We start from the raw sequence: 27,696 nt of genomic DNA, 5'->3' as shown, positions 1-27,696 counted from the left end.
ACTAGTAAAATGATTTGTGAGCTCTCTCACCTAAAGGTTAGATAAGGATACTTTAAGTTCTTGATTTGATTAAAAATAGACAAAGGGAGAGTTAATTCTATCTTCACAATATGATTCTAAGATAGGATCCTATGTCTAAAATCTATTGTACACATTTGACTATTTCCACTTTTTCTTGTTTGGGCTGCCATGAACTTTAATAAAATAGGTTGTTTCATCTTTTAGGGCTCGTGACATTTTTATAATAACTCATTTTTGCCATTTAAATTGAGTTTTACCAGTCATATCCTTAATTATTTGCATATTACCATGTGTGGGTTATTTTTTACTTTCTAGCTCATAATCAAAAGTTGAGTTACCCAGAAGAAGACTACTCAAAGTTCAAAAATGTAGATACTTTGTGGGTTCACTCTTATAAAATTACAGAACTTGGGAGCTGGAATGGATGTCAGCAGACATTTAGCCCAATCTGTAAAAGAAAGAGTTCTCAACTCTAATATGCCTAAGTTGTGTATCTTCTATATGAAGACCTCCAAGGCTGGGGAACCAATCACCCCTCCAAGGGGGCCATTCTACTCAAATAAATCTCATGAGCCCTCACTACAGTGCTCTCTTTTTAGTACTTAGCAGTTTTCCTTTTCAGTTAGCACAAAGCAAATGCATTTTTTGAAATAATATAGTATGAGCATGCCTAATATGTGCCAGGCACTGGGCTGAGAAGGAGGGAAAAAAAAAAAAGAAAACCTGCCATTAAAGCGCTTCCAATTTAGGGAGCTGAAAGAGGTGGAGGTGGGGCAGGATAGTAAAGTTCAGAGGAATGCATCTGTGTGGAAAAGGAAATTATTCTTGGCCTGGGCATACCTCTTAAATGGAAATTTTGAGAAGAGTTTTTTTATCTCTCCCCTTTCTAGTCAGAGACAGTGGCCCCAGGGCAGGGAACACTGATGGGGTGCCAGTTCCAGGGTCAAAGTGATCTTGTTGGAAGATGAGATTCCTGGGGCATGTCTAGATAAGTGCAGGCAAATGGGAAATGAATAACAAAACTGCCTCCATACACCTGCAATGTATGTTCCAATAAATGGGAAAAGAGGTCACAATTAGAATACACTAGCAGAGAGATGGGCACACACAGAGGGAACACACATGCACTGACACTAGGCACGGCAGTGTTCTTTCTCTTAACCTCTTTTGATCTCCCTTAATTCTCCTGTCTTCCCTCATTAGTTCCAGACACTTACTAGCTGTGTTATTCTGAGCAAATAATTTAATCTTGTTGGCCTCAGTTTCCTTATCTGTAAAATTAGTTACAAAAGGACATGTCAAACCATTCCAGTATCTGTGCAAAGGAAACCCCAAATGGGATCATGAAGAGTAGTAGGACAATACTTAACAATAGCAATAACAACAAGGGACATAACTTATCTTTTTAGTCATATGTTTGACTGTAGTATTTAGTTGCCTATTATGGAAAATTAATATTCAGCTGCAACGAATTTTATGTGAAATTTTCAAGGTTAGCTAGAGTCCAAGCTAGAGTAATTTGTTCTCAGACCTCAGGACATCTCACTGGGTTGTCTTTTGGTACAGACAGGGTGGATACCTGCTCCTTATTTATCTGTAAATTAGAACTCTCTTAGGTAAGAACAGTTGGCAAGCTCCCGCTGCCATGTTGGACTGCAGTTACCCAGCCACTGTCTAGGAGGAGGGGGCAAGTGGGGGTCCTTGAGACCCACCTTTTTCTGTGATGAAGAGAGGGAGGAGTTGGGGTCTTTAAATCCACCTCCTCAGTGGCTACTTACCAATCAGAGATGTCTTGGAATGTCCAGAAGAGGGATTGAGTGATGAGATCACAAGGAATATATAAGATGTGTGCCAGAGGAATTTGAGGTTTGTTTTTTTTTCCCCCCTAGGTGCTTGTTGGTGCCCTTTTGGGTTGTGGAAAAAGTCTGCTAGACATTTTAAGCTTTCTCGAGTATTTGATTAATAAATTAAAATTGGGAAATAACAGCCTCTCCAGAATTTTAATCATTATCTTATGTAATGACCTAAACCCTATAATCCTTTTAAGGTTATTTAAGGGACTCTTACCTCCTAAAGGTCTAAAAAGCATCTTTACAATTCCTTCACATTGATCAATTAGAGACTGAAATAGACACTTTATATAGTGCAAATGGAGCTTCTTAAGTCTGAAAGAAGTTAATATTTACATTTCATTATTTTTGTTACTATCTCTATGTATCTTGCAGCCACTTATGCCTGAAAATAGCAAACTTCATTTCTTCTACACTGTTTAGGAGAAAACAGCATTCCTTTGACTATCCTTCTCCTTGAGCATTCCCACTGCCTCCTTTCTGGCAAGCAAAGGTGCTCACCTTTTATAGGTTCTCCCTTGTTTTACTTCCCACATTGTTGCTTCACTATTTACTAGGAAAACAGGTGATATTTCTTTTGTCATTGGTGAGTAATTAACCAGCAGTGTTTTATTGAATACTTAATTGTATGCAAGGCTTGTGCTAAAGGGAGAATATAGTGAAAAATACTCTATAAGCAGAATTTGAAGCCTTAGGTTCAAGTTCTGATAGCCATGTGACCTTGCTAAGTCAATTCTCTTCTGGGATGCCAGACATCACTCAAAATTTTATTTTATTTTAAATTTAAACACTTACCTTCTGTCTTAGAATTAATACCAAGTATCAATCTCAAGGTAGAAGCATGGTAAGGGCTAGGCAATTGGAGTTAAGTGACTTGTCCAGGATCATATAGCTAGGAAGTGTCTAAAGTTTGATTTGAACAGAGGACCTCCTGTCTCCAGGCCTGGCAGTCTGTCTCCTGAGTCACCTCGCTGCCCTAGAGACATCACTTTTATCTGGTGTCTTTCAAGTTTCTGTGAAGAAATAGCATTTATCCTGGGCCTTGAAGGATCTAGATACAAGGTAGCTCTGTAAGTTTAGTTGATTTTTATCTGCTAGAGTTTTTTGTGAAAACAAATATTATGAATAATTTCTGCCAGCAATGGGATTTCTAATTGAAATGTATAACCATACTTTCACTATGCTTTCTTGGTTTTTAATGAAAAGTAAATCTTGGTACATTTAAACACTAATTTAAAGAATGTAGTTCCCCTTTTAAACATTTCAGTTGGCTTTTCTCTTTCAGTTGACTTTTCTTTCAAATAAATTAAAACTTGAAAAAAATTCTCCTTTAATTTTAGGAACAAACGTTAGCCCTGAGGAAAGAAGGAATTGGAGTTGTTCTGGATTCTGAGCTGCCTCATCTGATTGGCATTGATGATGACCTTCTGAGCACTGGAATAATCTTATATCACTTGAAGGTAGAAATAAAATCCAATCAAACCCTTTACATAACTTCAATCGAACATTGTAATTGTATTTTGTTTTCCCTTAGCAAATTTTACTGTAATAATCTATGACTATGAAGATTGTTATTAAAAGCTGTATGGTGAAAAATCAAAGTACAACATGTTGTCAGTTCCTCACATAATTGGAGTATAAAAGTAGAATTATATGTGTTCAACTTTCCCCTTGTCTAGTCAGTTTTAAGGTTATATTTCAATCAGGTCTGGGGTAGGGTGAGAAGAGATCCTATTTTGTGTATTATCCTATAACTCAAAGGTCTGTTTCTAGACCTCGGGGAGAGAGAAAGAGGAGAAAGGAGAAAGCACCTGAAATCAGCTTTTTAAAATTTACTTTAAATTTCATTTAAAGCTGTCATTCATGATAGTTTTAGAATTCAATTTAGCACCTATGTTTTTGGATCACATTATAGTGTTTGGAAATAATAATTGACTTCTTAAAGGCATTCATGGTGATAATGGTAGAGATCTTATATAGAACAGTCCAGGCCAAAGACTGATTCCTTTTAAATAGAAACTCCTATTGATCGTATTAAACTGTAATAGTTGCAGAGCCTAGGGGGAGAGGAGGATATAGAACTTATTCTCCAGTGTGTATATCTTGGAAAGACAATAAAAGATGGATAGTGCTTTGTGCTCACATTTAAAAGGAGAAGAGAAGGCTAGGTTGCCTTTGGAATACTGTAGGGCTTTCTTTTTCTGGTCCCAAGCTTCACATGAAGAGACCCATCTTTTTGATACTAACATTTTTCTGTTGTTGCTGTAGAGTAGTAAGATGAGGAATACCTTTGTTTCTGAAGAACTAAAGATGAACATCACACAGAAGATGATGAAAAAACACATGGTGTGTGTGTGTGAAGAGACCTCAATAAAGAACCATCAGGGAACTCTGAAGAGTAACAGGAAGCTTAAAGTTTATCATCAAGAAATTGTATGCCAAGAAGAGAAGATGGGCTGGTTATATGGCAGGAGAGAGGGATGACAAATGGGCAATCAGAATATTCTATGGATACTCTCTTGGTGCCAGGAGAAAGCAAGAAAGGCTTCTTTCTACCTTGTTAGATGATCCCCTGTGGGGAGTTTTGGACACTGTAGGAATGAGAGTTGCACAGGATGATCTGAAGATGATAGATTTTAATCTTCTTCTTTGGAGGGAATTTCTGAATCAATGAAATAACAGATCCATTTGAATATTTGAGAGTATTGAAGTTAAGAGCTTAGAATCTCCCATTGGGATTAATTTCTTTTTGACTTTATTCTAGTTGCTAGATTTGAAGTCAGAAGACTTGACTTCAAAGATCCTATCTGCTACTGCATATTGACTACCTGTGGGGTCTTTGTGAAATCATTTATTCTCAATGTGTAAATGAACTTCAATGAACTTCAATTTCTTTATCTCTAAAATTGATGGAATGGGTTGGATTTTCTCTGAAACTTGGCTCAGAATAAAGAACCAAGATAGCTGCCTTATGGACTTATTCTATCACCTTTCACCTCACTGGAGGCTCTTTTACTACTGCAAAAGTAAGGTTACTAAAATGGTACACCAATGAGGTATTTTTTTTTTGCTGAATATTTCATTATTTTTAAAAGATTCATGACTTTATGGGCATGGGTAGGCTTTCTCCCAATTTTGATGGTATTAGGTTGCACCTCAGTGGAGATGGGTTCCATGAGTTATTGTTGGGGGAAAAATTTACTGGTAGCCAACTTTCTGGACTACATGAAGTTAATTAGATTGGGCTGCAGATGATATACAAAAAGTTTATTTTCAAATCTATATGTAAAGTCTTTTGGAGATGTGTCAACAACTAGATTTGAGTGGCATCACCTTTATAAACCTAATATCACATAAAGGCCATGAATGGACATTTAGTGAGTAATCAAGTTAATAGTGAAATGTAATGGGAATAAAACAGTCTGTAGAAATCGTAGAAAGAGACATTAATGAGCATATCATCCCCATTGTGGATGGATTTATCAGATATATCAACAGTGATGTAAAAAGAATAAATATATTTATATTCCAATGACAATTCATTTCCAGCAGCAACATTAAAGGAACATTTGGACCTCAGTATCTTATATGTCCCAAATGAAGTATAAATGACAATTATTAACATCAAACTGGGAAGAATGGCAGGACCAGGCCAAGTACATACATATATATATATGCCACATGTGACAGAATAAAGGGATTAATTACAATATACCTTGGGAAATAGATGATATCAAAAGAATAGAAAAATTAATAGACTATGTTAAGATATCTGAGATAAAATCAATAACTACTGATTATTTGCTTTCTTATCTTTATAAAATCCTTATGAGAGTGTATGCCAGGATTACCTTTGATTGAAAATATGAGAGCGACCAGGCAAGTTTTGTTTTGTTTTGTTTTTAAGTACAGAACAGCCTTTATTTCCTACAGAACTATGTATGGCATAAAAAGAACTCACAGGAGCCCCCAGATAGTTACAGAAAATAGCATTCAGATTACAGGCAGACTTTTTCAAAGATCCTCTGCAACTGATGACTACATCTCTACAGTCATGTTTTTGCCTGAAAGGTACAGAGAATATAAGGATCTTGCTCTTTGTTGCTTATACACAAATGTTTGACTCATTAGAGCAAAACTAAGCTTCTAAGAGTGTCTTCTGATGGGTCTTTCATGTGTTTATTGAGGCCATACAAAATTCTTTGATAAATGTGGAGATAGTTAGCTGTTCAACTGTCCTGATTATTACTACCCAATGATGCATAAAGCAAGAAGATATATGTTTTCCTAAATTGTTTGTCACTATACTGGAATATGTCTTGCACAGTGGAAGAAGTCTACATGGATGATGATCTCTGGATGTTTCTCTTTGTGCATGAATTATGCTGATTGCACTAGGGCATTATAGGGTATCCTTACTGAGATCCAGAAATTATTCAAAAGTGATCCATCTGACATAGGATATAGGAAGAATGCAAATAGATATTTTTAAATGCTGGTTGTCCAGACTATTGACATGAAATGGTATGAAGTCATTCAGTCAACTAAACTGTTAGATATCTTCTAGTGAAATTGCCAGACACTGGACTAATTTATTGAACTAGTCCATCAATACATACACAGCTTTAGTAGTTTAAGATGGCACTAAGACTTTTGGGACATTGGTATTTGAGATGGTCATGGCAAACAATTAGCCAGGCACAGAATTGAATAGTAGGAAGAAAAGCAGACTAGATTATATTTGGGAAAGGGTGTAAGACTTTTAATAGTTCTAGTCTAAACCCTGGTGAAGAGACCCATCTCTCCAGTACAAAAGCTCTACTATTTCTGCAATCTCTAAGGAATCAAAGTTGGAGATGATTTTAAGTGCAATGGAGAGTGTTTGGATAGATACAAGGTGGATACAACATATTTTTCATCATTTCCTGTGCTCAAGCAGTATTGTAAATGATATTATTTAAGAAATGTATAATTAGAAAAGGGGACGAAATAGTTATGTAGCAAGGTGTAATAGACAATACTCTACAACATTACCTTCTGGAGCCACAGAGAGTAACCTTGAAGAGGCTAGATTTACCTGAGTACTTTATTGAATATAATTAGCTAAAGCTATTAGGAATAGGTTCTTCTGTGTGCATGCTCAGCTTGAATCCAGCTCCCTTATCTTGCCCTTTGTATAATTATATCAGATGAGATCCCATATGTAAAATGTTTCACAGAAGTTAAAGCACTATATAAAAGCTAGTTATTATTATTGTTATTTTTAAGTATTTATTATATTTGTATGTATTATATTTATTTTTTAAGCCACTTCCCATTCTCTTCCTACCTCTCTCATATTTAAAGGCATCACTCCTTTCTTATTCCTTTCATATGCCATTCAGTCAATAAACATGAAGCACCTACTATCTTATAGGCTTTGTTTTAAACACTAGGTATACAAAGAAAGGTAAAAGACAGTCCTTATGCTAGAGAAGCTCATAAATCTATTGGGGGATAGATACAACCTGCAAATAACTATGTACAAATAGCCCATAAATAGTATAAATAGGAAGTAATCAACAGAAAGAAGACAGTAGAATTAAGAGAGATTGGAAAAAGCTTCTTATAGAAAGTGAAATTTAAGCTAGGACTTGAAGAAAGCTGTTCAGATTTCCCTTTTGGATGTTTTGTCTTTATTCTTCATTGAAATTTTCATCATCTTACATGTGCCGAGTCTGAGTCAAAGCTGAGTTCTGCTGGCAACTGTCTTACTTACTGAACCTGTAAATCCTGGCTTTGAGTCATTCTTAGTTCATCCTTGGTTCATTTTGGATGAAATGAAATTACATTCTTGTGTTCACTCTAAGCTATTTGTCCTTTACAGCTATCTAGTCTATCTCATGAGTCATTTTTTTAGATAAATGATCCCATTTCTCTCCCCATCTAATCTCTTTTTATGTCCTGAAAGTGACATGGTAAAATAACACGTTTCTACATGTAACTACCTATGTAAATGGATGTACATTCACCTGGACTAGTTTTTATCTTAAGCTCTCTCTATCCCCATTGTTAAACATTTTTGACCCTTACTTAGTGCATCATGAAATGTGAAAAGATCTAGAGGAAGGCTTCTGTTATATTGGTTGGATCTTCTATGGAACATTCATAAACATGGACACAACATGGACACAAATCATAAAGGAAGAGAAGATGTGGTTGAGATGTGAAATCCCCATATTGATGAGGTCATGGATCCATTAAAATCCTGAAGTAAATGAATAGCTTTGGCCAGACCCTAAGATATGGTCACTATCTTATTGTAAACATTGAGGATATGCAGAGATTGCCTGCAGCTTGTACTTTGAGAAGCTCTGAATACATACAAAGAGATTACTGGCAGATTGTGAATAGTTCTGAATGCACAAGTCCCTCAATCCTGTTTGCCTTTGTTTCTTCATCTGTAAAATGAACTGAAGAAAGAAATTGTAAACCACTCCTGTGTCTCTGCCAAGAAAAACCTCCAAAGAAATCACCAAGAGTTGGATATGACTGAAAATGACTGAACAACAAGCTTTCCTTTGCTTCCTTCCTCCAACATGAAAACAAACAAATAAATAATATATATGTGTGTGTGTACATATATATGTATATACATATATATAATATCTGAGTTAATATTTGTTAATATTTTAACTGTGTTAATATTTTAAGACTCATTCTCAATGTTCAGATCATCCCAGGTTCCATCCCCTTTCCTTTCCAGCTTTATCATAATTTCTAAATTGAAATGAGTATTTTCTGCCAGGATTCCTATGATTTTCTTATGAGAAAGCAGTGCATCAATGGTGATGGGAATCAGATTCAGAATACTTCCCTTCACTGGTTTCTCCTCCTCTTGAAGGATACAATTATTACTAAGATAAATTAAGAAATTATTAACTGCCTTGATTTTGTTGGAGAAAAAGCTTTTATCAGATGTGGAAGTGATTGTAGCTGCCCTTAGCACTCTTTGATTGAGCAAGCATTTAATTGCCTTGTATACACAAGGTTAAAGAGACAAAAACAAAGTAGCCCTGGTATGGAAGGCTGAGGAGAAAGTAACTAACACAATAACAAAAATTAAAAAGATGGAATATCTGGAACTGTGCACTGATCCAACCATTTTGGAGAACAGTTTGGAATTATTTGCAGAGAGTTATAAAACTATATATACTCTTAGACTCAGCAATAATATTTCCCAAAGAAAACAGGAAAAAAGGAAAATAATATATATTTTTTCAAGATATTTATAGCAGCTCTCCTTGTCATGACAAAGAACTGGAAGTTGAAGAGATGTCTGTCAGTTGGGGAATGGCTGAACAAATTATGTTATGTGACTGTGATGAAATACTACTGTGCCATAAGAAAGGATGAGCCCGTTAATTTTAAAAAATGGGAAAGACCTACATGAAATAATGAAGAGTGAAACGAGTAGAACTGAGAGAACATTTTATACAGCTATGGAATTAATATTTAAAGAGTAGCTCATACATCTCCAGCTCTAGAGAATGAACTAATAAAAAGAATACAAAAGAAATAAGTGTTGGAGAGGGGTATGAGGTGTTGTCTTTGGTTTCATCACCTATAAAATAGGGAAAAGAAAACCTATCTCTCAGGGTGGTTGTTGGGATAAAATTAGATGATACTTATAAAGAGTTGTGCAAACTTTAAAGTGCTATGTAAATAGTAGCTGATAGAATTATGATTATTACTTTGCCTTTCCTTTTTGATCTGCTCTCTTTCTTTTGAATAAGTTTTGCCTTTCCAAAGTCGTATTCCAATCATGGTCCTCACAGAAACCTATAAGGGCAAATTTGACTTCATTTATTAAGATCTGTAGCTAACTTTGTTTTTAAACTCTTCTTTCTTCATATGGTTTCTAGCTTGATGGACATAAATAGGAAGTTTTCTAGTGCTCTCTAAACTCATTCTTTTTCAATTTAAAGACTGTTGATTAGATTTGCCAAATTCTTAATAAGAACATTCTTATCAGCCATTCTTAGATGTATTCTTCTTATGGCTGAGAGTCTGTCCTGCTTATATTGTAAGCTAGTGACCAGATATCCAAATCCCTTTCCCAGATTGTATCTGATAATAACATTTGTGCCTATACATATATCACTAGAAGTTGACAGTAGTCATTAACATTAGACAAAAGATATATACATACATATGCATATGTATGTATATATCTTTTGAATAAGTTTTGCCCTTCCAAAGTAGTGTGTGTGTGTGTGTGTGTGTGTGTGTGTGTGTAAAACCTAAGTATTCTTTTTCCTGATGGGAATGCATTTTCTTTCCAGGAGGGTCAAACTTATGTTGGCCGAGAAGATGCTTCAGCAGAACAGGATATTGGTAAGAAATCTTTGGAACAGCTTTCTTTTCTTTTAGCTACATCACTTAAAATATAAGTGATAAATGAGCTTTTTTTTGGTTGGCCTGATTTTGACTTGGTATAAATAAATAAACTGCTTTTCAAACTGCATTTTTCATCTTTGTTATTTTGAAACTTGCCTTAAAACTATCATATAGAAAGTAGTTCTAATTCAAAATAAATTCATAAACTTGTACTCACTTCCTGAAACACAAATATGTTTTGTAACTTGAATTTGAAGGAACACAGGAAGATATCAAAGTAATAATAATAATAATAATAGCAGCAGCAAATAATAACAGTAATGACACCTAGTATAATAAGTACCTACTATGTGCTAGGCAATGTGCTAAGTGTTCTACACATTATCTCACTGATACAGTAACCCTGGGATATAGGTACTATTATTATCATCATCATTTTATATTGGCAGAAACAAAATAGAGGTTAAGTGACAAAGGCCAAGCAAGTGAGGTGGGATCTGTACTAGAGCCCTCTCCATTGTGCCTACTAGTTATGGCTCATACTTGTGATAATACATATAATATTTTTTACATACAATTCTGGAGAAATGAAAAAACGACATATTGGGAGTAAAGATATAGGAGGTAATGAGAACCACCAGTGCCTAGAATATTGGTTTCATACTTCAGTAATCCCCCATTGCCTCCTTCCCCCAAATATATGCCTTCGCTGTATTAATGCATACTGTGATCATTTTTTGTCTTGAATAGTCTTTGTGAATGACCAGTTCCAAAGCAATGACAAAGCACCTCTAATCATTCACCTTCAGTTGATGGATTGTGTCAGACTTGGCTTCGATGATCTTGAGCAACAGAAGCTGTCCATTGCTAGGAGTAGGCTCAGAGCTTCTCTAGTGTATAATATCCAGTTGAGCTTGTGTCAGTATAGGTATAGAACTTAGGTTCAGGGCCACATCTCAATAAATTATCAAAGGAGGGCATTAGAGGACTTTTGTAAGAAATTATAACTTTCACAAAAGTGAGGCAAACCCTTTTGATTTTTGACATACGAGTTGGCCAGATTTATTCTATCATCAAGTTAGTCAGCATACATTTCCCCAAATTTAGTCATCTAGACTGGAACGTCAGCAGTCTGTCTTTTCTGGCTCATTCCCATGAATGAAAGCTCTTTCACAAATGCTGCAGATTATGCCTCTCAAATATGTCTTCAGGCTGCTTTCCTTGGGGTTCTTTGGAATGGTGCTATACTATTCCTTGGACATCCTAAGCAAAAGCCTGATTTACCCCTGAGACCCTGCTTCCAAGATACAGAAGTGGGTTTGTCCTTTTGCCTGCTTGGCTTTCCTCCTGCTACCATCCAGGTAGCTGATTACATGGATTTGCCCATAATTTTCTATGGCCATTAAAAATCATGGAAATGACAAAAATTATGGTAGAGGGAATCAATTATAAGACTGTTTTAGAAAAGTAAAAATAATCATTTTTGAAAAGATTATTTTCCTAAGTCAGTAATTCCCAATACATTTTATACAAAAACCTCATGCTATGTTCTATATTCTCAGAGATGTATTACAAGATTCCTAGACATTTTTAACAATATTATTTTCAGTGCCCCTTAATTAAAATTTTATGTAGACTAGAATCATAGATCTGGGAGGTTCCTTAAAGATTAATTTATAATCCATTCCCATTTTGTGCAGATTATGAAACTCAAGCCCAGAGGGGTTGAAGGGTTGGACCTATATGTCCATTGCTGTTGGAGGGGCAAAGTCAGGATTTGAATCTGGGTTGCATGCTTTCCAGCCCAGTGCATTTTTTTTGTACCCCATTCCTAGTTTACATTTTATAGAGCACATTTGTAAAAGTCAGGACAGTTAGATGGTAAAGTGAATAGAGTGCCAGGCCTGGAGTTAGGAAGACTCATCTTCCTGAGTTCAAATCTGGCCTCAGACACTTATTAGCTTTGTGACTCTGGGTAAGTCACTTAGTCCTGCTTCTCTTAGTTTCCTCATATGTAATGGGCTGGGGAAGGAAATGGCCCATTCCTCCTAAATCTTTGTTGAGAAAACCCCAAATGGGATCACAAAGAGTCAGACATGACTGAAAAAACACTGAACAGCCATTTGTAGAAGTCAAAGGGATTTACAAAATCAAAGAAAATATTGTGAACTCACTCAGGAGGGACAAAAGAAAAGAGTTGATATAAAAGAGAGTATCTTCCCCATTATTTATCGATTTATTTCACAATATAGTTCTTCATGGCCTGGATTTGGAAAGTGAACACTGCGTCTTTGAAAATGTTAATGGAACAGTGACTTTAATACCGTTAAATGGATCCCAGTGCTCTGTGAATGGGATACAGATCCTAGAAGCTACACACCTGAACCAAGGTATTTGACTTGGACCTTTTCTCTAGTATCTAGTGATGTTTCATTATTGTATGTATTATAAAAAAATGTTATACTAAATAAGTGTTTATTCTTATCCCCTAAAAAATTGTAGTGTCTATTATTGGATCATGTGATATCTATGAAAAAGAATGTAATTAAACAATGACATTTTTTCTTATATTTAATTAACTCATTTTGTAGGAATATAAGGCCTTTTTTTTTTTAATCATTGTGTGTTTCTTTTGAGTTTCCTTGGATTAGGAAACCAGCTATTTAATATTCAGCATGTCAGTGGGCAGCTGGGTGATGGTGAATAGAGTGCTGGGCCTGGAGTCAGGAACACTTATTTTCCTGAGTTCAAATCTGGCCTTGGACACTTACTAGTTGTGTGATCCTGGGCAAGTCACTTAACCCTGTTTGCCTGAGTTTCCTCATTTATAAAATGAGTCAGAGAAGGAAATGCCAATCTACTCTGGTATCTTTGCTGAAAAAACCCCAAATAGAGTCCTGAAGAGCTGGCTGTGATTGAAGAAGACTGAACAACAACATCCAGCACAGAACTCATCTTCAGTTTCTCTCCTCGTAGCCCATCTCTATATTTATTGTTCTGTTTCCTTTAAGAGCACCACTAGTCTGTATGTCATTCAGTTTGGGAGCCATAGACTCATTTTTTTACTTTCTTTTCTCTTTTCACTTCTTCCCTTGCCCTTATCAAAGCCCTTTCAAAGTTTTCTTCATTCTATCTGCACAGTGTCTATCACATCCATCTCCTTTTCTTCTGTCACCAGGCTGCCACCATCTTCAGGCCTTCATCACCTCTCGCCTTGACGATTGCAATAACCTCTTGACTGTCTATCTGTTCTCAATCTTTCCTTCCTGCAATCCATTTTCTACAGAGCAAGCTGTCAAATTAATATTCTCAAGGCCTGGGTCAGGACAGCTCACTCCTGCTCAGAACTCTTCATTGACTCCCTATTATCGCCTCAAGGACAAAATACAAAGTCCTTCAACCTGGCATTTAAAGACCTGCCCAGTCTGGCTTCCAGAGTTATTTCTTCTTCATATTCTTGATGCTCCAGCAAAATTGGCCTGCTTAATGCCCCTAGAAATTAGCAAATTCCAAGCCTCACCTTTTCACAGGCTACTCTCCAGTGATCTATTATCTCCCCTTCACCACCTCTTAAAATCTAGTTTCCTTCAAGATTTAACTCACATTCCACTGTTTATGGGATTTCCCCCTCACCCATGAGTTGTTAATGTGCTATTCTTCCTGAAATTCCTTATGTGTACTTGTCTCTGCAGTTCTGGTCCATTTCCTATTTAATGGAAGAAACTTGAAGACTGATATTATTCTGTTTTTATTTTCATATTCCCAGTATTTACTATGGTGGCTTGCATGCAGTAGGAAACTAATAATGATTGTTGAACTTAATGTTAACCCTCATTCAAAGTAAGCATGTCTGTATATTTTTTAAGAAAGCAATCTTTTATTCATGTGTGCAAAGATTTATGCCTTGGGTATTTAAATTATCTAAAATATGGAAATTAGGGGCAGCTATGTGGCTAGTTTAGTGGTTTAGGACTAATACAAGAGCTCTTGACTTCTAGTCCAATGGTATACCACAAATTTATTACAACAAAATGTCAATTCGATACAGAAATAAAATTCCAATTCAGCAGACATTTGTTAAGTGCCCACTACACACATTTTTTTTTTTAACCCTTGTACTTCGGTGTATTGTCTCATAGGTGGAAGAGTGGTAAGGGTGGGCAATGGGGGTCAAGTGACTTGCCCAAGGTCACACAGCTGGGAAGTGGCTGAGGCCGGGTTTGAACCTAGGACCTCCTGTCTCTAGGCCTGACTCTCACTCCACTGAGCTACCCAGCTGCCCCTTACATACATTTTTTAATGAGATTTTTTTTTTTAAATTTGGGAGTCACAGTGAAGGCTATAGGGAGGAGTGGAAAAAGGAGGGGAAAATTAGTCTGTGTTAGAGGTTGTAGGGAACCAGCCTAGCCAGAAATAACAAGGCACTGTCATAGGCACTGGGGATACACAAGTAGATGGAGCACTTGGGAAGTACATGCAACTCAACTTCAAGAAGCCATGGTTTGTTGCACCTAGGTGGCTCAGTGGATAGAGAGCCAGTCCTGGAGAGAGGAGGCCCTGGCTTCAGGTTTGGCCTCAGACACTTCCTAGCTGTGTGACCATTGGCTAGGCCCTTTGCCTAGCCCAGACAATTCTTTTGTGTTGGAACTGATATTTAGTATTGATACTAAGACAGAAGGTAAGAGTTAAAAAAAATAATAGAAAAAATAATAACTTTTGGTGGTGTAAGAAGAGAGTATGTGCCTTTGAGTCAAAAGGCACGGATGCCAGTTCTGACTCTCTACCTTTTACTATAAGTAATATAACATAGCAGAAAGTAGAAACCACCTTAGAAGCAAAGCTTCATCTCATACTGATTATGTGGCCTTGGGCAAGTTCCTGAAGCTCTCTGAGACTCAGTTTTCACACCTGCAAAGTGGGGATAATGTTCCTTCAATATTTGCCTCACAGGTTTGTTTGAAAGACGACATTGTAAAGCTCCACACTGCACATGAGTGGGAGCAGTTGTGCTTACTCTTCTTCACTTGGCTTTCCCCACGCTCCCCCTCTTGTCCATGCGGAACATAAAAGCTTTGGGATAGATTCTTTCCCGGGCTCTCCTTTCAGGGATTCCAGTCATTGTTGCCTTGCTCAATGCCTTCCCCATCCGAGCTCACTGTTAGGGCTGTCAGCACAATTCCTGTCCCTCTTCCTTGAGTTCTTTGCCTTCAGGGCTCTCACCTTCTATCCTCTTTTCCTGTTGTGGCTCAGAGGGACCCCAGGAAGATGTGGAGCACTCTTCTTGTTATTCCCCTTATGGTTTGGGATCAGAGGAGTTTTGTGGCCTCTCATGAGTACTAACCACCATGGCTAACATTGTTTCTGTGAAATAAATGACATTTATATATAACCAATTGCTTTACATATTTTATCACTTGATTATAATTCAACCCTGTGAGGCAGGTCCTATATATTATTATATTCAACTTACAGATGAGGAAAATGAGGCTCAGAGAGCCTTGGTAACTTGTCTATGCTCATATAACTCTTAATTGCCAACAGTGAGATTCACATTTATGGTTGAACTGAGGTTCTCTCAAAGTGCCGCTGTCTCCTTGATGTATATCCATGCTTTGTCAGAGAAAGTAAACTCCCTTTTTGTTAAACTGTCCAATGACTTGGGGACACCCTCATTATTTCCCACTGTAAACTGAGGCATGAACTCTGTGGAACTTTGGTCTCTCTTTCCCCCAAGGTGGAGTGAGCACCCTGGGCTCTTAAGGGCCATAGACATCTCCTTCCCATTTTCCCAGAACAGGAAGATAACCAAGAGCTTTAATGCCTTTAAAATCAAGATAATCCTTATTTAATAAGGATATACATATTTATGGGAGGAAACTGATCGAGTACCAAAAGGCACTTGAAGCAACTATTTTTATAATTCTTAGTGTAGGGAGGTGGGAAAGAGGCGGGAAGGGGCTGATTCAGGTAGGAATCTGGGGTGATACAGGCAGAAAGTTCCCAGGAATAGGGTGATGGATCCCTAAGTGCAAGATGAAACAAAGACATCCCTGGTACATATTTTTAGCAGAAGACAGTAAGATAAGAGTATGAAGTGACTCAGTCTCAAAGTTTCAGCAAAATAGGGACCCACTGAGTGTTAGGGCCAGAGAGACAGAGCCAGAAATCTCAATCAGAAATAAGAGAGTCTGAGAGAGAGAATTTCTGTGACAAGAGATACCAAGTCTGAGAACAGACATGTTTATACAAAGCACAAGAACTTTTGGCTTGCTCATCCCAGAAAGACCGTGAGAACTGGTATGGATGGAGCTAGTGGCAAGTGGAAACCAAATAAAATCTAATGTCCCAGGCTGAGAGATCTGATTTCCATGGTTACCTTCTTTGAGAAACACAGGTCCTGGTTTTTGATATGATAGTGTTGCTCTGTGGCTCTAAGTAATGAAACACTACAGTCTCCAAAAAATTAAACATGAGTATTACCCACAAAACATTGGAGAGCTACTTGATTACTCTGTTTTATGTTTGAACAGGATGCAGCTTATTACAAATACCCAGCTTTGAAGAACCAGAGTAAATTACATCATCAGGGAAAGTATGATGAGATGGTTATGTATCATTAATGGGGAGTGACCTGTGTCTGGTTCATATGATCTACTAGTCAGTCAACAGTCCATGAACATTTATTAAGCTCCCACTATGTGCTGAACATATAGTAGAGGATACAAAAACAAGAAAAAGAGAAAATCTTTGACCTCAAAGAGCTTACAACCTAGTGGGGAAGACAATACACAAAAGAAAACAGAAAGAGATTTTGGAAGGAGAGGTGCGTGGAGCCCAGGCATGTTGGATAAATCAAAGAAGTCTTAAATAGTATTGCCATTCTTAAGTGGAGGCACATTTCAATTAGAGGAGCAGAAAATATTGATAAGGTGAGAGTAATAAGGCTGTTTGTATATTGCATCGCAAGATAATGAGATTTCCCAAGGATGAGTTTATGTTAGGCATGGCGGAGAAGCCAGAAAAGTCCAAAATGTATACTCCCAGAGAAGTGAAAGAAGGACAAAATGAGTTTAGCCTGCTAAAAAATCAGATGTCAAAATCTAAGTATCCTTGTGAAGTCAAAAGAAGTCAAGGAAGTACTTTGCTCTGCTGAGTAGAAAATTGACAGCAAACTTAATAGTCAGGAGGTGCCTAGGATAGAAAGTCTTATAATTTTTCTATTTGCATATTATTATGTTGTAAAATATTATAGTTGGCTACAAAAAATGAGATGAGGGGCACGTTATTTGCAATTGTCATGAAAACAATTTCAGAGTTTCAGTGGATGACTTTTTAAGCCTCAATATTTGGTCAGCAGTATAAGATGAAAACCTGAAGATAATGGGATCTTGAACTTCATTAAGACAGAAGCTATTGCTTCACCAAGAGAATTATGATGTGTTCTGGACAGTGTGTCCTAGTAGACAGAGAGCTGTCTTTGAAACTTACAAGACCTGGGTTAAAGTCCTGCCTATAATAAATATCTGTCCAAATGACCCTGGACAAATCATTTAACCTCTGTGTTTCCTGTAATCCTTTCTCTTAAGATTTTAAATAGCCAAGAAGGTTCTCAATTGCATTGATAGAGGGAGTTTTCTCTACCAGCAATCCAAGATCCAGTTTCTGTCCCTAGATGGACATCATGGTTTTAGTAGGGCAATGTTAAGCTAGAGAATATCTTAGAGACAGGTAGCCATGATTATGAAGTCTTGAGTACATATCATATGAGGATCAATTGAAAGAATTAAGTATTATTAGTTTAGAGAAGAGAAGATTCTAGGAATAGTCTTTAAGTATTTGAAAGCCTATCATGTGAAAAGGAGATTATACTAGTTCTATCGGGTTCTATAAAGCAGGGCAACTTTTAGAAGAGGTAAATTTGTGTTTAGAGCTTTTCAAAAATGGAATGAATTGTCTCAAGAGGTTGTGGTTTCACTTTCTTTGGAGTTTATTAAAAAGAGGCTGAATAATCATGTTTAGGGTAAATGGGAAAATGGATAGGTTCCATGAGATGCCTTCTGAGAACTCTTTCAGTTCTCAAAATTGTATGATTCTTTGGAGGAAATGTCCAAATTCATGAAATCACAGATCATTTTGACTATTTGAGAATGCTATTCATACCTCCACATTACTGTTGTTGTCTGTTTGGATTTAGGAAGAGCAAAGTTCCTATTCTTCAATTCTCTCATTGTTTGTAGGTAAAAAATTATTTTTATTCATTGACCTTTGCCCTCACTGGAACTTTCATAAGCACAAGTCCACGAAAGACACTTATTGTCGGCTTAAAAATAATTAGAGCTAAAAACTTTTTCTTAATATTAATGATTAAAATCACTGTATGGCTTATCCAAGGAAAGTGGTTACATTAATTGGTATTCAAGGTTAATTGTCAGGATGTTCTTTCCCTGAAGGGTGCTATTAATTGTTTTATTCCTGTGATGGCATGATTTTCAATTCTGAAGGTTTAGAACACCTCTGGCAGTCTTCTATGCCATAGACTTCTCAGTAGCACTGTTAATGAAATAGAGGTAAAATGCTATGTCAGAAAGTATTAGGATGCTAGGGTGTAGGGTCTAATTGTCCTTAACAAGTCTAAAGGCAATGAAATCCTACATTGTGTTATTTCCCAAGGCAATACATGATATAATCAAGTAGCAATGTGATTAAGTTTTTTTTTTTTAAATTTTACTTAGGTTTTGGGGCACTCCAGGCTATATGGATGTCAAAAACCATAGAATTAAAGGATTAGAGTTAGTGCTTCCTTTAATTTAATCCATTTTATTTCAACACTGGACAAATTTAGGTACCTACTATGTGTAAAGCATTATAATAAGTTTTAGGATTACAAAGATGAAAAATAAAACAACCTCTATCCTTACATTATGGTTAAGAGGATTAGTTATATATACAATGAATATAATGCCAACCTAAAATAATTAAGTGTGTGAGATCAAACAGATTGTCATGAGAGTCACTGTCATGTCAGCAATAATACTAGGGCCCATTTTACCACAAGAAAATTAAAGGTTAAGCTGTATGTGACTTGATTATTAATAGATCTGGCAAAGTGAACCAGTAGTACCTGTTAGTCAAATAAAAATTAAGAAAGGCTATTCTGATGTTCCCATAACTTAAATATTTAATGAGTTATTCAAACCGATATCCTGGAGAGGCTTCCTATCACCTCCAGGATCAAATACAAACTCCTCAATTGGTAGGGTCCTCCACAATCTGGGTCCAACTCCCTATCCTGCCTCCTTTTATATTACTAAACCAGAAGCACTCTGAATTTCAGCCAAGCTGAGCTGCCAGTTAGACCCAATTTCCCCCTTCTTTTCTCTTGCATTAGCAATCTTCTTGCCTAGTATATACTTCCTTCTTATCTCTTCCTTTCAGTCAACATTTACTATGTACCAGGTACTGTACCAAGCACTTGGGGGCATGGTTAATTAAAAAAAAAAGGGGGGCTCTGCCTTCAACCAAACTTACAATCTAAAGAGAAAATGTACAAAAAAAGGCTGGAAAATGGAGGTGGAGTGGGTGAGAGGGATGCTAGGAAATACCTAGGGCAGGGGCATTGAGGCCTCAACAACCAGGCAGGGCAGCTGCAAATGACTTGAGCTGAGAATCCAGTTCTTTATCTCTCTAGAGGGAGGCATTGTGAGGAACTTGGTACTCCGCCCTCTAGCCCACCAATCAGGGCAGAGGAGGCTCAGGGATGTGTGTGAATCAAGGCTTCACTTAGCAGCTTGGTGGTGAGTTTCGAAGTGATGATATTATTCTGGGAGGGCAGAGGAGCAGATACAGAATAGTGTTTCCTCTTCCCTTATCCTTAGCTACTTTTAAGGCTAAGCTCATGTGCCATCTTTTCCTTGAAACCTTCTTTTATGGTTCCTTTATGACTTACCCTGCCTTCTCACCATATCAATGATCTCTCCTTCCTCAAATGTCCTTGTATTTATTTAAATGTGTATGTAGTAAGCTTCTCGAGGGCAGACTCTCTCATTTGGCTTTTTCTCCCTAGTGTCTAGGCATGATGCTCTAAACGTAGTTACTTATTGAACTAGACTCAAGGTAAGAAGGAAGTGAGCCAGAATGTCATGGAGTAGATGACTCAATCCTAGGAATGTTTCAGTGGATGAAAATGGGATAAGTGGCCCCATTGTAGTCATGTGGAGACAAATACACAAATATTAGGGAAGGTGAGACTTTTGGGGAACCACAAATGAATCCGATTTGGAAGGTGCCTAGTGTATGAGGAGAGAAGGGAGTATCAAGGTTATAAAGACACCAAGGTCATCCATTGCCAGTCACCTGACTTTTGGCTTGCCAGGGAACTTTGATGATTGTGAAAGAGAGAGCAAGGCTGACAACTTTGTTCAACTCTGCCTCATGTAAATCCAGTTCAAGAGCAAGTCAAGATATGAGGCCATTGAATCTCTTCAAAGGATGAAAAGCAATTAAAGGACTCCAGGCAATTTGGACAGACTCCCCACAGAAGAAAGACCAAGTGGAGAAAATATATTTTTAGGCCAGATTTTGCTCCCAGTAGAACTTGGCTGGCTATCTATCTATCTATCTATCTATCTATCTATCTATCTATCTATCTATCTATCGAGACACGGCATATACATACATACATACATACATACATATATATATATATATATATATATATATATATATATATATATATGACAGAAAGGATGGATAATGGATTAGGCCCAGAGTTGAATAAAAGGAGAAAAGGGTGGTTTGCTTTTGGAAGTTTTCAAAGTAGATTTTCTTTGGTGTGTTTGTTGTTGTTGTTTTAAATATCTTCCATGTATGATTGAACCTCTTGAGTACTGTACAGTGCCTGCTTCAGCCAACTTCGTGGGCTTTGGAACATGTTCTCATCTGCCCATTTTACCAACTCACCCATGGATTTGAGGCTTTTCAGTTACCCTCAACCTAGTTTAGTCTGTCCACTGCCAACATGGTTTACTGAAATATGGCTGCTATAGTTTCTTGGAGCCACAGGTGAAAGTTGGGTCAAAAGTGGATAAACGGCCTTCAAAAAGGCTCAGCAAACCCTAACACCAGAGGTGCTAGTGTTCCCTGAACACTCCACATACCTGAGCCATTTACTACAAATAACCTCAAGCTCTGGAATAACCTTCAGGCAGTCAGCATGGGAACCATCATATCACTTCAGAGTGATTCACCAGGGAATCCTTCTTTTACCCTGGCTCTTCACTATATCTCAGCTATCACAGTAGAGAATCCTTTTTTTTTTTTTATTTTATGCTTTAGCTGGTATTTATTATTAAAAGGACGCTGAAGAGATTTATTTCTGTTGTTACATATTCTAAGAAATCTTGAGTGATTTTGATGTACCTGTGGTATGACACCTTGTTGTAATAGGGAGCATAAGGTAAAGTGTGTTCTATCAAATCAAATGCTTTTTTGTGAACTTTAAATAAAAACCCAGTGTTGCCTTTTTTTTGCTCCTTTTGCTAAGAAGTCAGATCCTTGCTTACTAGAACATCTGGCCACTTTACTTCTCTTGGTTGTTGTAATTAATTTACATTGATTAGTTAAACTTCTAGATAAAATTATTATAGTTAGTATCCTTATCATTTGGTTGTGCATTTCTCATTGTTTTACTTTTAGTTTATGTGTTTCAATGTTGGGCTTTTTGAATTGTATGCATGATCTTTTTTCTCATTGTACTTTTTTTTAAATTTTTTATGAAATCTGATAGTAACAATGTGGACAAATTGATAATCTGAAACAGTTGCTCTCTCTTGGAATATTCTTACCCAAATAACAAGTCTTAACCTATCTATCAGAAGTATAATTTGCTGGTCACCTGGTCCAATGCTTACCAGTTCATTTCTTGAAGAAGAGCTCATGATAGAGAAGTTTCAAGTTCCTTTGTAATTCCTTCTTGTTGGGTTGGGTTTCAGATAAAATGTGCTCTATAGTAACACCAATATTGTACCATCATCATCTGTGAATGACTTAGCAATTCTCAGCAATATAGCAATTCAAGGGAATTCTGAAATATGAAAAATGCTATCCTCCAGAGAAAGAATTGATAATAGTCTAAATGTAGATTGAACTATATTTTTTAAACTTTATTTTTTCTTGGCTTAGCTAATGTGGACATATTTTTTATATAACTGTACATGTATAATCTATACTGAAGTGGATTTCTCGATGTATGGCTATGTGATTTAACACTTTTATAAGTGGTGTAAAGGAATAGAAGTCATGTTTAGTAAATTGAGAAATGCACAATGCTTCAAGGTACAGTTAATTCAGAGGCATAATATAGTATGGGTTTTGAATTATGCAGATATCTACTGGAGATTTCTCATGGCCAAATGCTAAGCAACCCAATAATTTCTTTACTGGTTTAAGTGATAATTTTCATCCTTCAAAAAGTTGAAAAAGTAAATGGAGGAACTGTATTCTGTCTCCAATCATCACTGATTATGAAGAACTAATTATTGGATTAGAAATAATATGAAACATTGGGAGGAAGGGGAAGAAGTCACCACTTCCTCAGAGAGTTTGTGATTCTAAGGGAAGAACATAAAGAGAAGTTGAGCACAATCCTATGTGCACCTTAAATTTGAGACAAGTAGATTTCAAAGAGCACAGAGGAGGGCTTGATATGATCATATGAAGGGAAATTAGCCCAGGAGGGACAGGGACTCACATGGATGGGATTCTTAAGACAGAAACATTTCTGATGTCAAGAAAAAAGGGTAAGTTATCTGAAAAGATTAATGATAGAGATCTCAAGAACCAGCTTTAGGTTTTTAAAAGATGTTTTTTATAGGAGATGAAAGAGTATGGGAAGGTAACAAAGTATAAATAAAACACAGGTACAGTTCTATAAGAATAATATAATGAAAGTGATGTAAAGGGAAAATTCAAATAATGTTTAAACAAAATATTTCAATAAAAATTTACTTAAGAAAACAAATAATGTCAGAAAATTTGAAATGCAAAATGAACTGAAGTGGGTAAGAGAAGCTAAGGAATCTTTAAAAAGCCATGTTAGGAAAAAGTGGAGGATCTAAGAGAAAAAATTTCTGCTTGGAGTGAATGAGATAACTGGAACCTTGGGAAAAGAATTGCTCAGTTTAAAAATTTTGTTTCATCACTTCTTTCAAGAACTGGAAGGCATAAAACAAAAAAAAGTCTAGTAAGAAGCTATAATTAATATAAATGGTAGAGATAAAGAAATGAGAACAGGTAACATTGAATTATTGATGAGTCAGTATGACCTAGATTCAAGACTGATGCTGAATGTATGCTTTGGCAACTCTCTAGGACTCTTAAGATACAGAAATATTGCTGAGTTATTGATAGAAGATTAATAGGACTGCTGTTTAGGGTTTGCCCTAAAACCAGTGGAATCTTATATACAGTTCAACAAGTCACCAGACATAGATTAACTACATTCTTGGGAATTCATAAAACTGGAGGATGTGATTTTTAAACCATCTCCAGTAATATAAGAGGACAGGAGAGATACTGAAGGAATAAAGAAAAGAAAATGTCCTAATTTTTTAAAAATGTGAATAGAATCTATAAGCTTTAGACTGCTGAAATTAACTAATTCCTAGAAAATTTCTAGAATATAATATTAAGTAGATGGTTGGTACAAAATCTTGAAAAGGAAGTCATGTGAAGGAAAGGAAGTAGCATGACTTGAACTGATCATACTAAAGTAACTTTTTTTTTTAAAAAACAAAATTAACTGGTGAATCATGAGAAAGCTCTTGATATTGTTTACCTTTAAAGTGTCCCATTTTATTCTTGTGGAAAAAGTAGAGAATTACAAGGTAAATAGTCATACAAGTTAGATGGATTTAGAACTGATAAAAAAACACCCTCTTTGTTAAGTAATCATTAATAATTCGATGTCTACTTGGTAAGAGGAGGCAAAAGAATGTTTGGCTTCAGAATTTGAAGCAGTTAATGGAAGCTCAGAAAGGCAGATTTAAGTATGATATAATAAAAACTTCTTAGCAATGAGAGCTATTTCAAAGTTTAATGAACTAATTTGACATGGGTCACAATGAATTTCTTCTCACTAAAGGTATTCAGGGAACGGGTAGGTAAAGTTGGCTTCTAAGGTTCCTTTTAAGACTGAGATTCTGTGATTCTTGTCACTTCTTGCCAGTATACTTTTGAATGTTTTCGCTTACTTCATTAGACTGTAAGTCAAAGTCTGTGGAAATTAGAGAATTAATTACATTTGAATGGACCCCTTTGTATTGGTGTTCACATGATTTTTGAATAATTTTTAATTTTAGAGTTGTCTAGACTTTAGAGTTATCTAAAAACTAAATTTAGCTTAGTTCTTTTTTGTCCTTGAGAAAATGATATTTTATTACAGTTCTCTTGTCTTTAGCACTTTAGAATACCCTCCTAAGTTTCTTGTGTGCCTTACTCCAGCTTTTCTTCTTCTGATGTAAGAGAATATTGGACTTCATATTTTCACTCCTTTGTCAGATTCCATTAGTCTCACTCTTGAGCAGTTAGCTTTTCATTTTTAAATCATTTCTCTTTTCCCCATCTGTACCACCACCACCACCACCACCACCACCACCATAATCATTAGAGTATTTACTAAGTGCCAACATCAATATAGAATCTGATATCCTGAAGCTTATTTAATTTCCCTGCCATGTGATAGCTAATACCTTGTAGAGTAAAAAGGATAATCTCTAGAGGTGCAGAATCCTCAAACTCAGGAAAATTAAAGCTGCACTAGGCCTTGATGAAGACCCTTTTGATGGAATTTCTCCCCTTTGTAGAAGGAGAGAGTTCCAAAAGAACCTTGCTCCAGGTTAGCAGCAGTAGAACTACATTTAGACTCAAAGGTCTCAGGTTTGAATTCAGGCCCTGCCACCTTAGGCTCATCACCTCCTTTCCTGAACTCTGGGAGGTTAATTTGACCTTTCTCAGCCTCAGTTTTTCACCAGTACAAGGAATGGTTTGGACTAGATGGACACCTTCCAGCTCCCAGTTTGTGATCCTGTGGTCTTATAATGATGAGTAAAATGAACCACATGAGGGTATCATCCAGATCAAGGGAAATAACATACATAAGCAGTATTATCGATCTTAAAGCTTTCCAAGATTAGTGATTCTTTTTATTCCCTCTGGCTCTAAATTCTTGGATCTTTCCATGGGTAGGTGTTAATAATTCAGAAGCCATAGCGGGATCATGGAATCCAGTGCTCAGGTGTTATATCAGCATCCCACAGAATCCCTATTGAATCTGACAATTTGGAGTCCCAGCAGCTTTGTGTTTTCTGCTCTAGTTGTTTCCAGCTATTGCTTGATATTCTGTATTTTAAATGTCTCTTTTCATTAGCAAATTACTATTCATTTGGAAATGTGTTACTTAGACTGTTCCATTAAAAAGCACATGTAGTAATTACCACTTCCTTATCTAAATCACTTCAAACACTTGTGAATTCCAGCTAATATGAACTTTGTCTAAATATAGCAAGTCATCACTATTAGAGGAAACATTCTATTTGGATCAGTTATTCACTTCGATTCAACACAATTCAGAAAACACTTATCAGGTACCTTCTATATGTAAGTAGTAGACACTAGAGATCCGAAATCATAATGATCCTGGCCCACAAGATGCTTATAATCTCTTGACCCTTAACATTACATTTATTTGCATTAGTTAGTTTTCAGGCCTGAGACAATATGTGGGTCTATTCCTCTTTGATATATAGGAAATATTTTCTTCCAATAGCTTCTTTAAAACCAAATTATGTACCATTTCACAGGCCTATGAAATAAATACACTTAAGTCCTCATGTGTTTGTTTAAATCAAAGGCAAATCCTTCTCTTGCCCTAAAAATGTGTATGTAGATCATGTGAGACCCTTAGGGATCTTATGTAAACAGTCTGTGATCAAGACACATCATTGACTTCTGTGATGTGAACAGTTGTGCAGGTAATCAAATTATTATTGTGGAATTACAGAATATTATTGTTGAAAGGGACTGTAGTACTCAGCCTCTTACTCAGTTAATATTATTATAATAATCATTTTGGAGAATTGGTCACCTGTGCTTAATATTTTGGTTTATTCTATATAAGTCTTGAAGTGGGGAGAATATGTTAAAAGATACTTTTATTTAAGATTGCTTTTATTTTCATGATGATGTACTTTCCTCTAAGAGCTTATTAAATTTTACCTTTATTATTTTGGAAGGTTGAAGATTCTGTAGTTTCACATTGGACAACAAAAACTTAATCATGCATATGTGTGCATACATACACATGTGCATATATTTAACATGGTATATAATTTAATCAAACTTCTCTTTTCCAGACTAAAAGGCACTTCAATTTAAAAACTTGGGGAATTTGGGGCTATAATCATATATGAACTTTTGGAGAATATTGGCCCATATGGGACCAGATCCAAATTATTTAAGTAACCTGTTATTACAAAATTCCTGTATATCATCTTTGGGGTATTCTCAATTCAGTTGAATGAATCCTATTTCTATCTCACATTTTTAAATTAAATTTTTGTATTACTGATATTTTGAAATAATAGATTGTATAACTATTCCCTTATTTCCCTCACTTGTTACATGAGTAGTTTTTAACCTGAAGCCTTAACATAGTTACTAGTGAGCTTTGGATTCTGTTCTTTCTGAATATGTTTTTCTAATTTCTCTCATTACTCTTCACTAGAAGAGAAAAGTCCTTGGGTCTAATTTTTATGCCCCCTTTCCCACATTTTTCCTGTTTCTCATAAAGGTGAATTATAATCCTGATTACCTCTTATAACTATAAGAAAATATCTCCCAAAGGGGAATGAGCTTGTTTTGAAAACTTGTTTTTCTCACAAATGATAGGGTTGGGAAGAGTCTTCAAGTGAAAAGTCCTTCCATAGTTTTTTATCTTCCCTTTCTTCTGCCTGCTTCACAACATATATACCTTCTAGTACCATTCCTTCATTTCTATCCCCCATTTTACCCATCAAATTCAAAGTTTTTATCATCTCCCTGAGAAGAAAAAAGCCCCTATATTCTTAGTTACATATATTCTAGTATTTAGTTTTATGGAGAAAGCTAATACCTATATATGCCTGCTATTGTAATCTTTTAAAAGGTACATGACTGGAAATATTAATCAATCCATCAATGAACAAGGATGTATTAAGTTTCTACCATGTGCCAGACAGTGCTATGTGCTAGGTTTACAAAATCAAAGAATTAAACAATCCCAACTATTAAGGAATTCGCAGTCTATCAGGGAAGATAAAAATATATAAAGATAATAAGAATAAATGGAAAGAGAATAAAAATAAGCATATTACAGTTAAGTCCAAGTTAGTTAAAAGAGGGTTGCATTAGT

At 36.1% G+C, this 27,696-nt stretch overlaps 1 protein-coding gene across 1 annotated transcript in view; it reads left to right on the top strand.

Moving 5' to 3' along the window:
- The window catches only part of KIF16B (kinesin family member 16B), a 222,028-nt gene that overhangs the window by 137,498 nt on the left and 56,834 nt on the right, over positions 1 to 27,696 (top strand). Inside the window, exons 13-15 of the mRNA XM_044663419.1 lie at positions 3,212 to 3,331; positions 10,196 to 10,247; positions 12,503 to 12,640. Coding sequence (XP_044519354.1) covers positions 3,212 to 3,331; positions 10,196 to 10,247; positions 12,503 to 12,640 — 310 coding nt within the window. The remainder of the gene's footprint in view (positions 1 to 3,211; positions 3,332 to 10,195; positions 10,248 to 12,502; positions 12,641 to 27,696) is intronic.

Source organism: Gracilinanus agilis, chromosome 2 (assembly GCF_016433145.1).
Source record: "Gracilinanus agilis isolate LMUSP501 chromosome 2, AgileGrace, whole genome shotgun sequence".
Lineage (NCBI taxonomy): Eukaryota > Metazoa > Chordata > Mammalia > Didelphimorphia > Didelphidae > Gracilinanus > Gracilinanus agilis.
The sequence above is the reverse complement of the archived record's forward strand: the minus strand, read 5'-3'. Positions and strand labels throughout refer to the sequence as shown.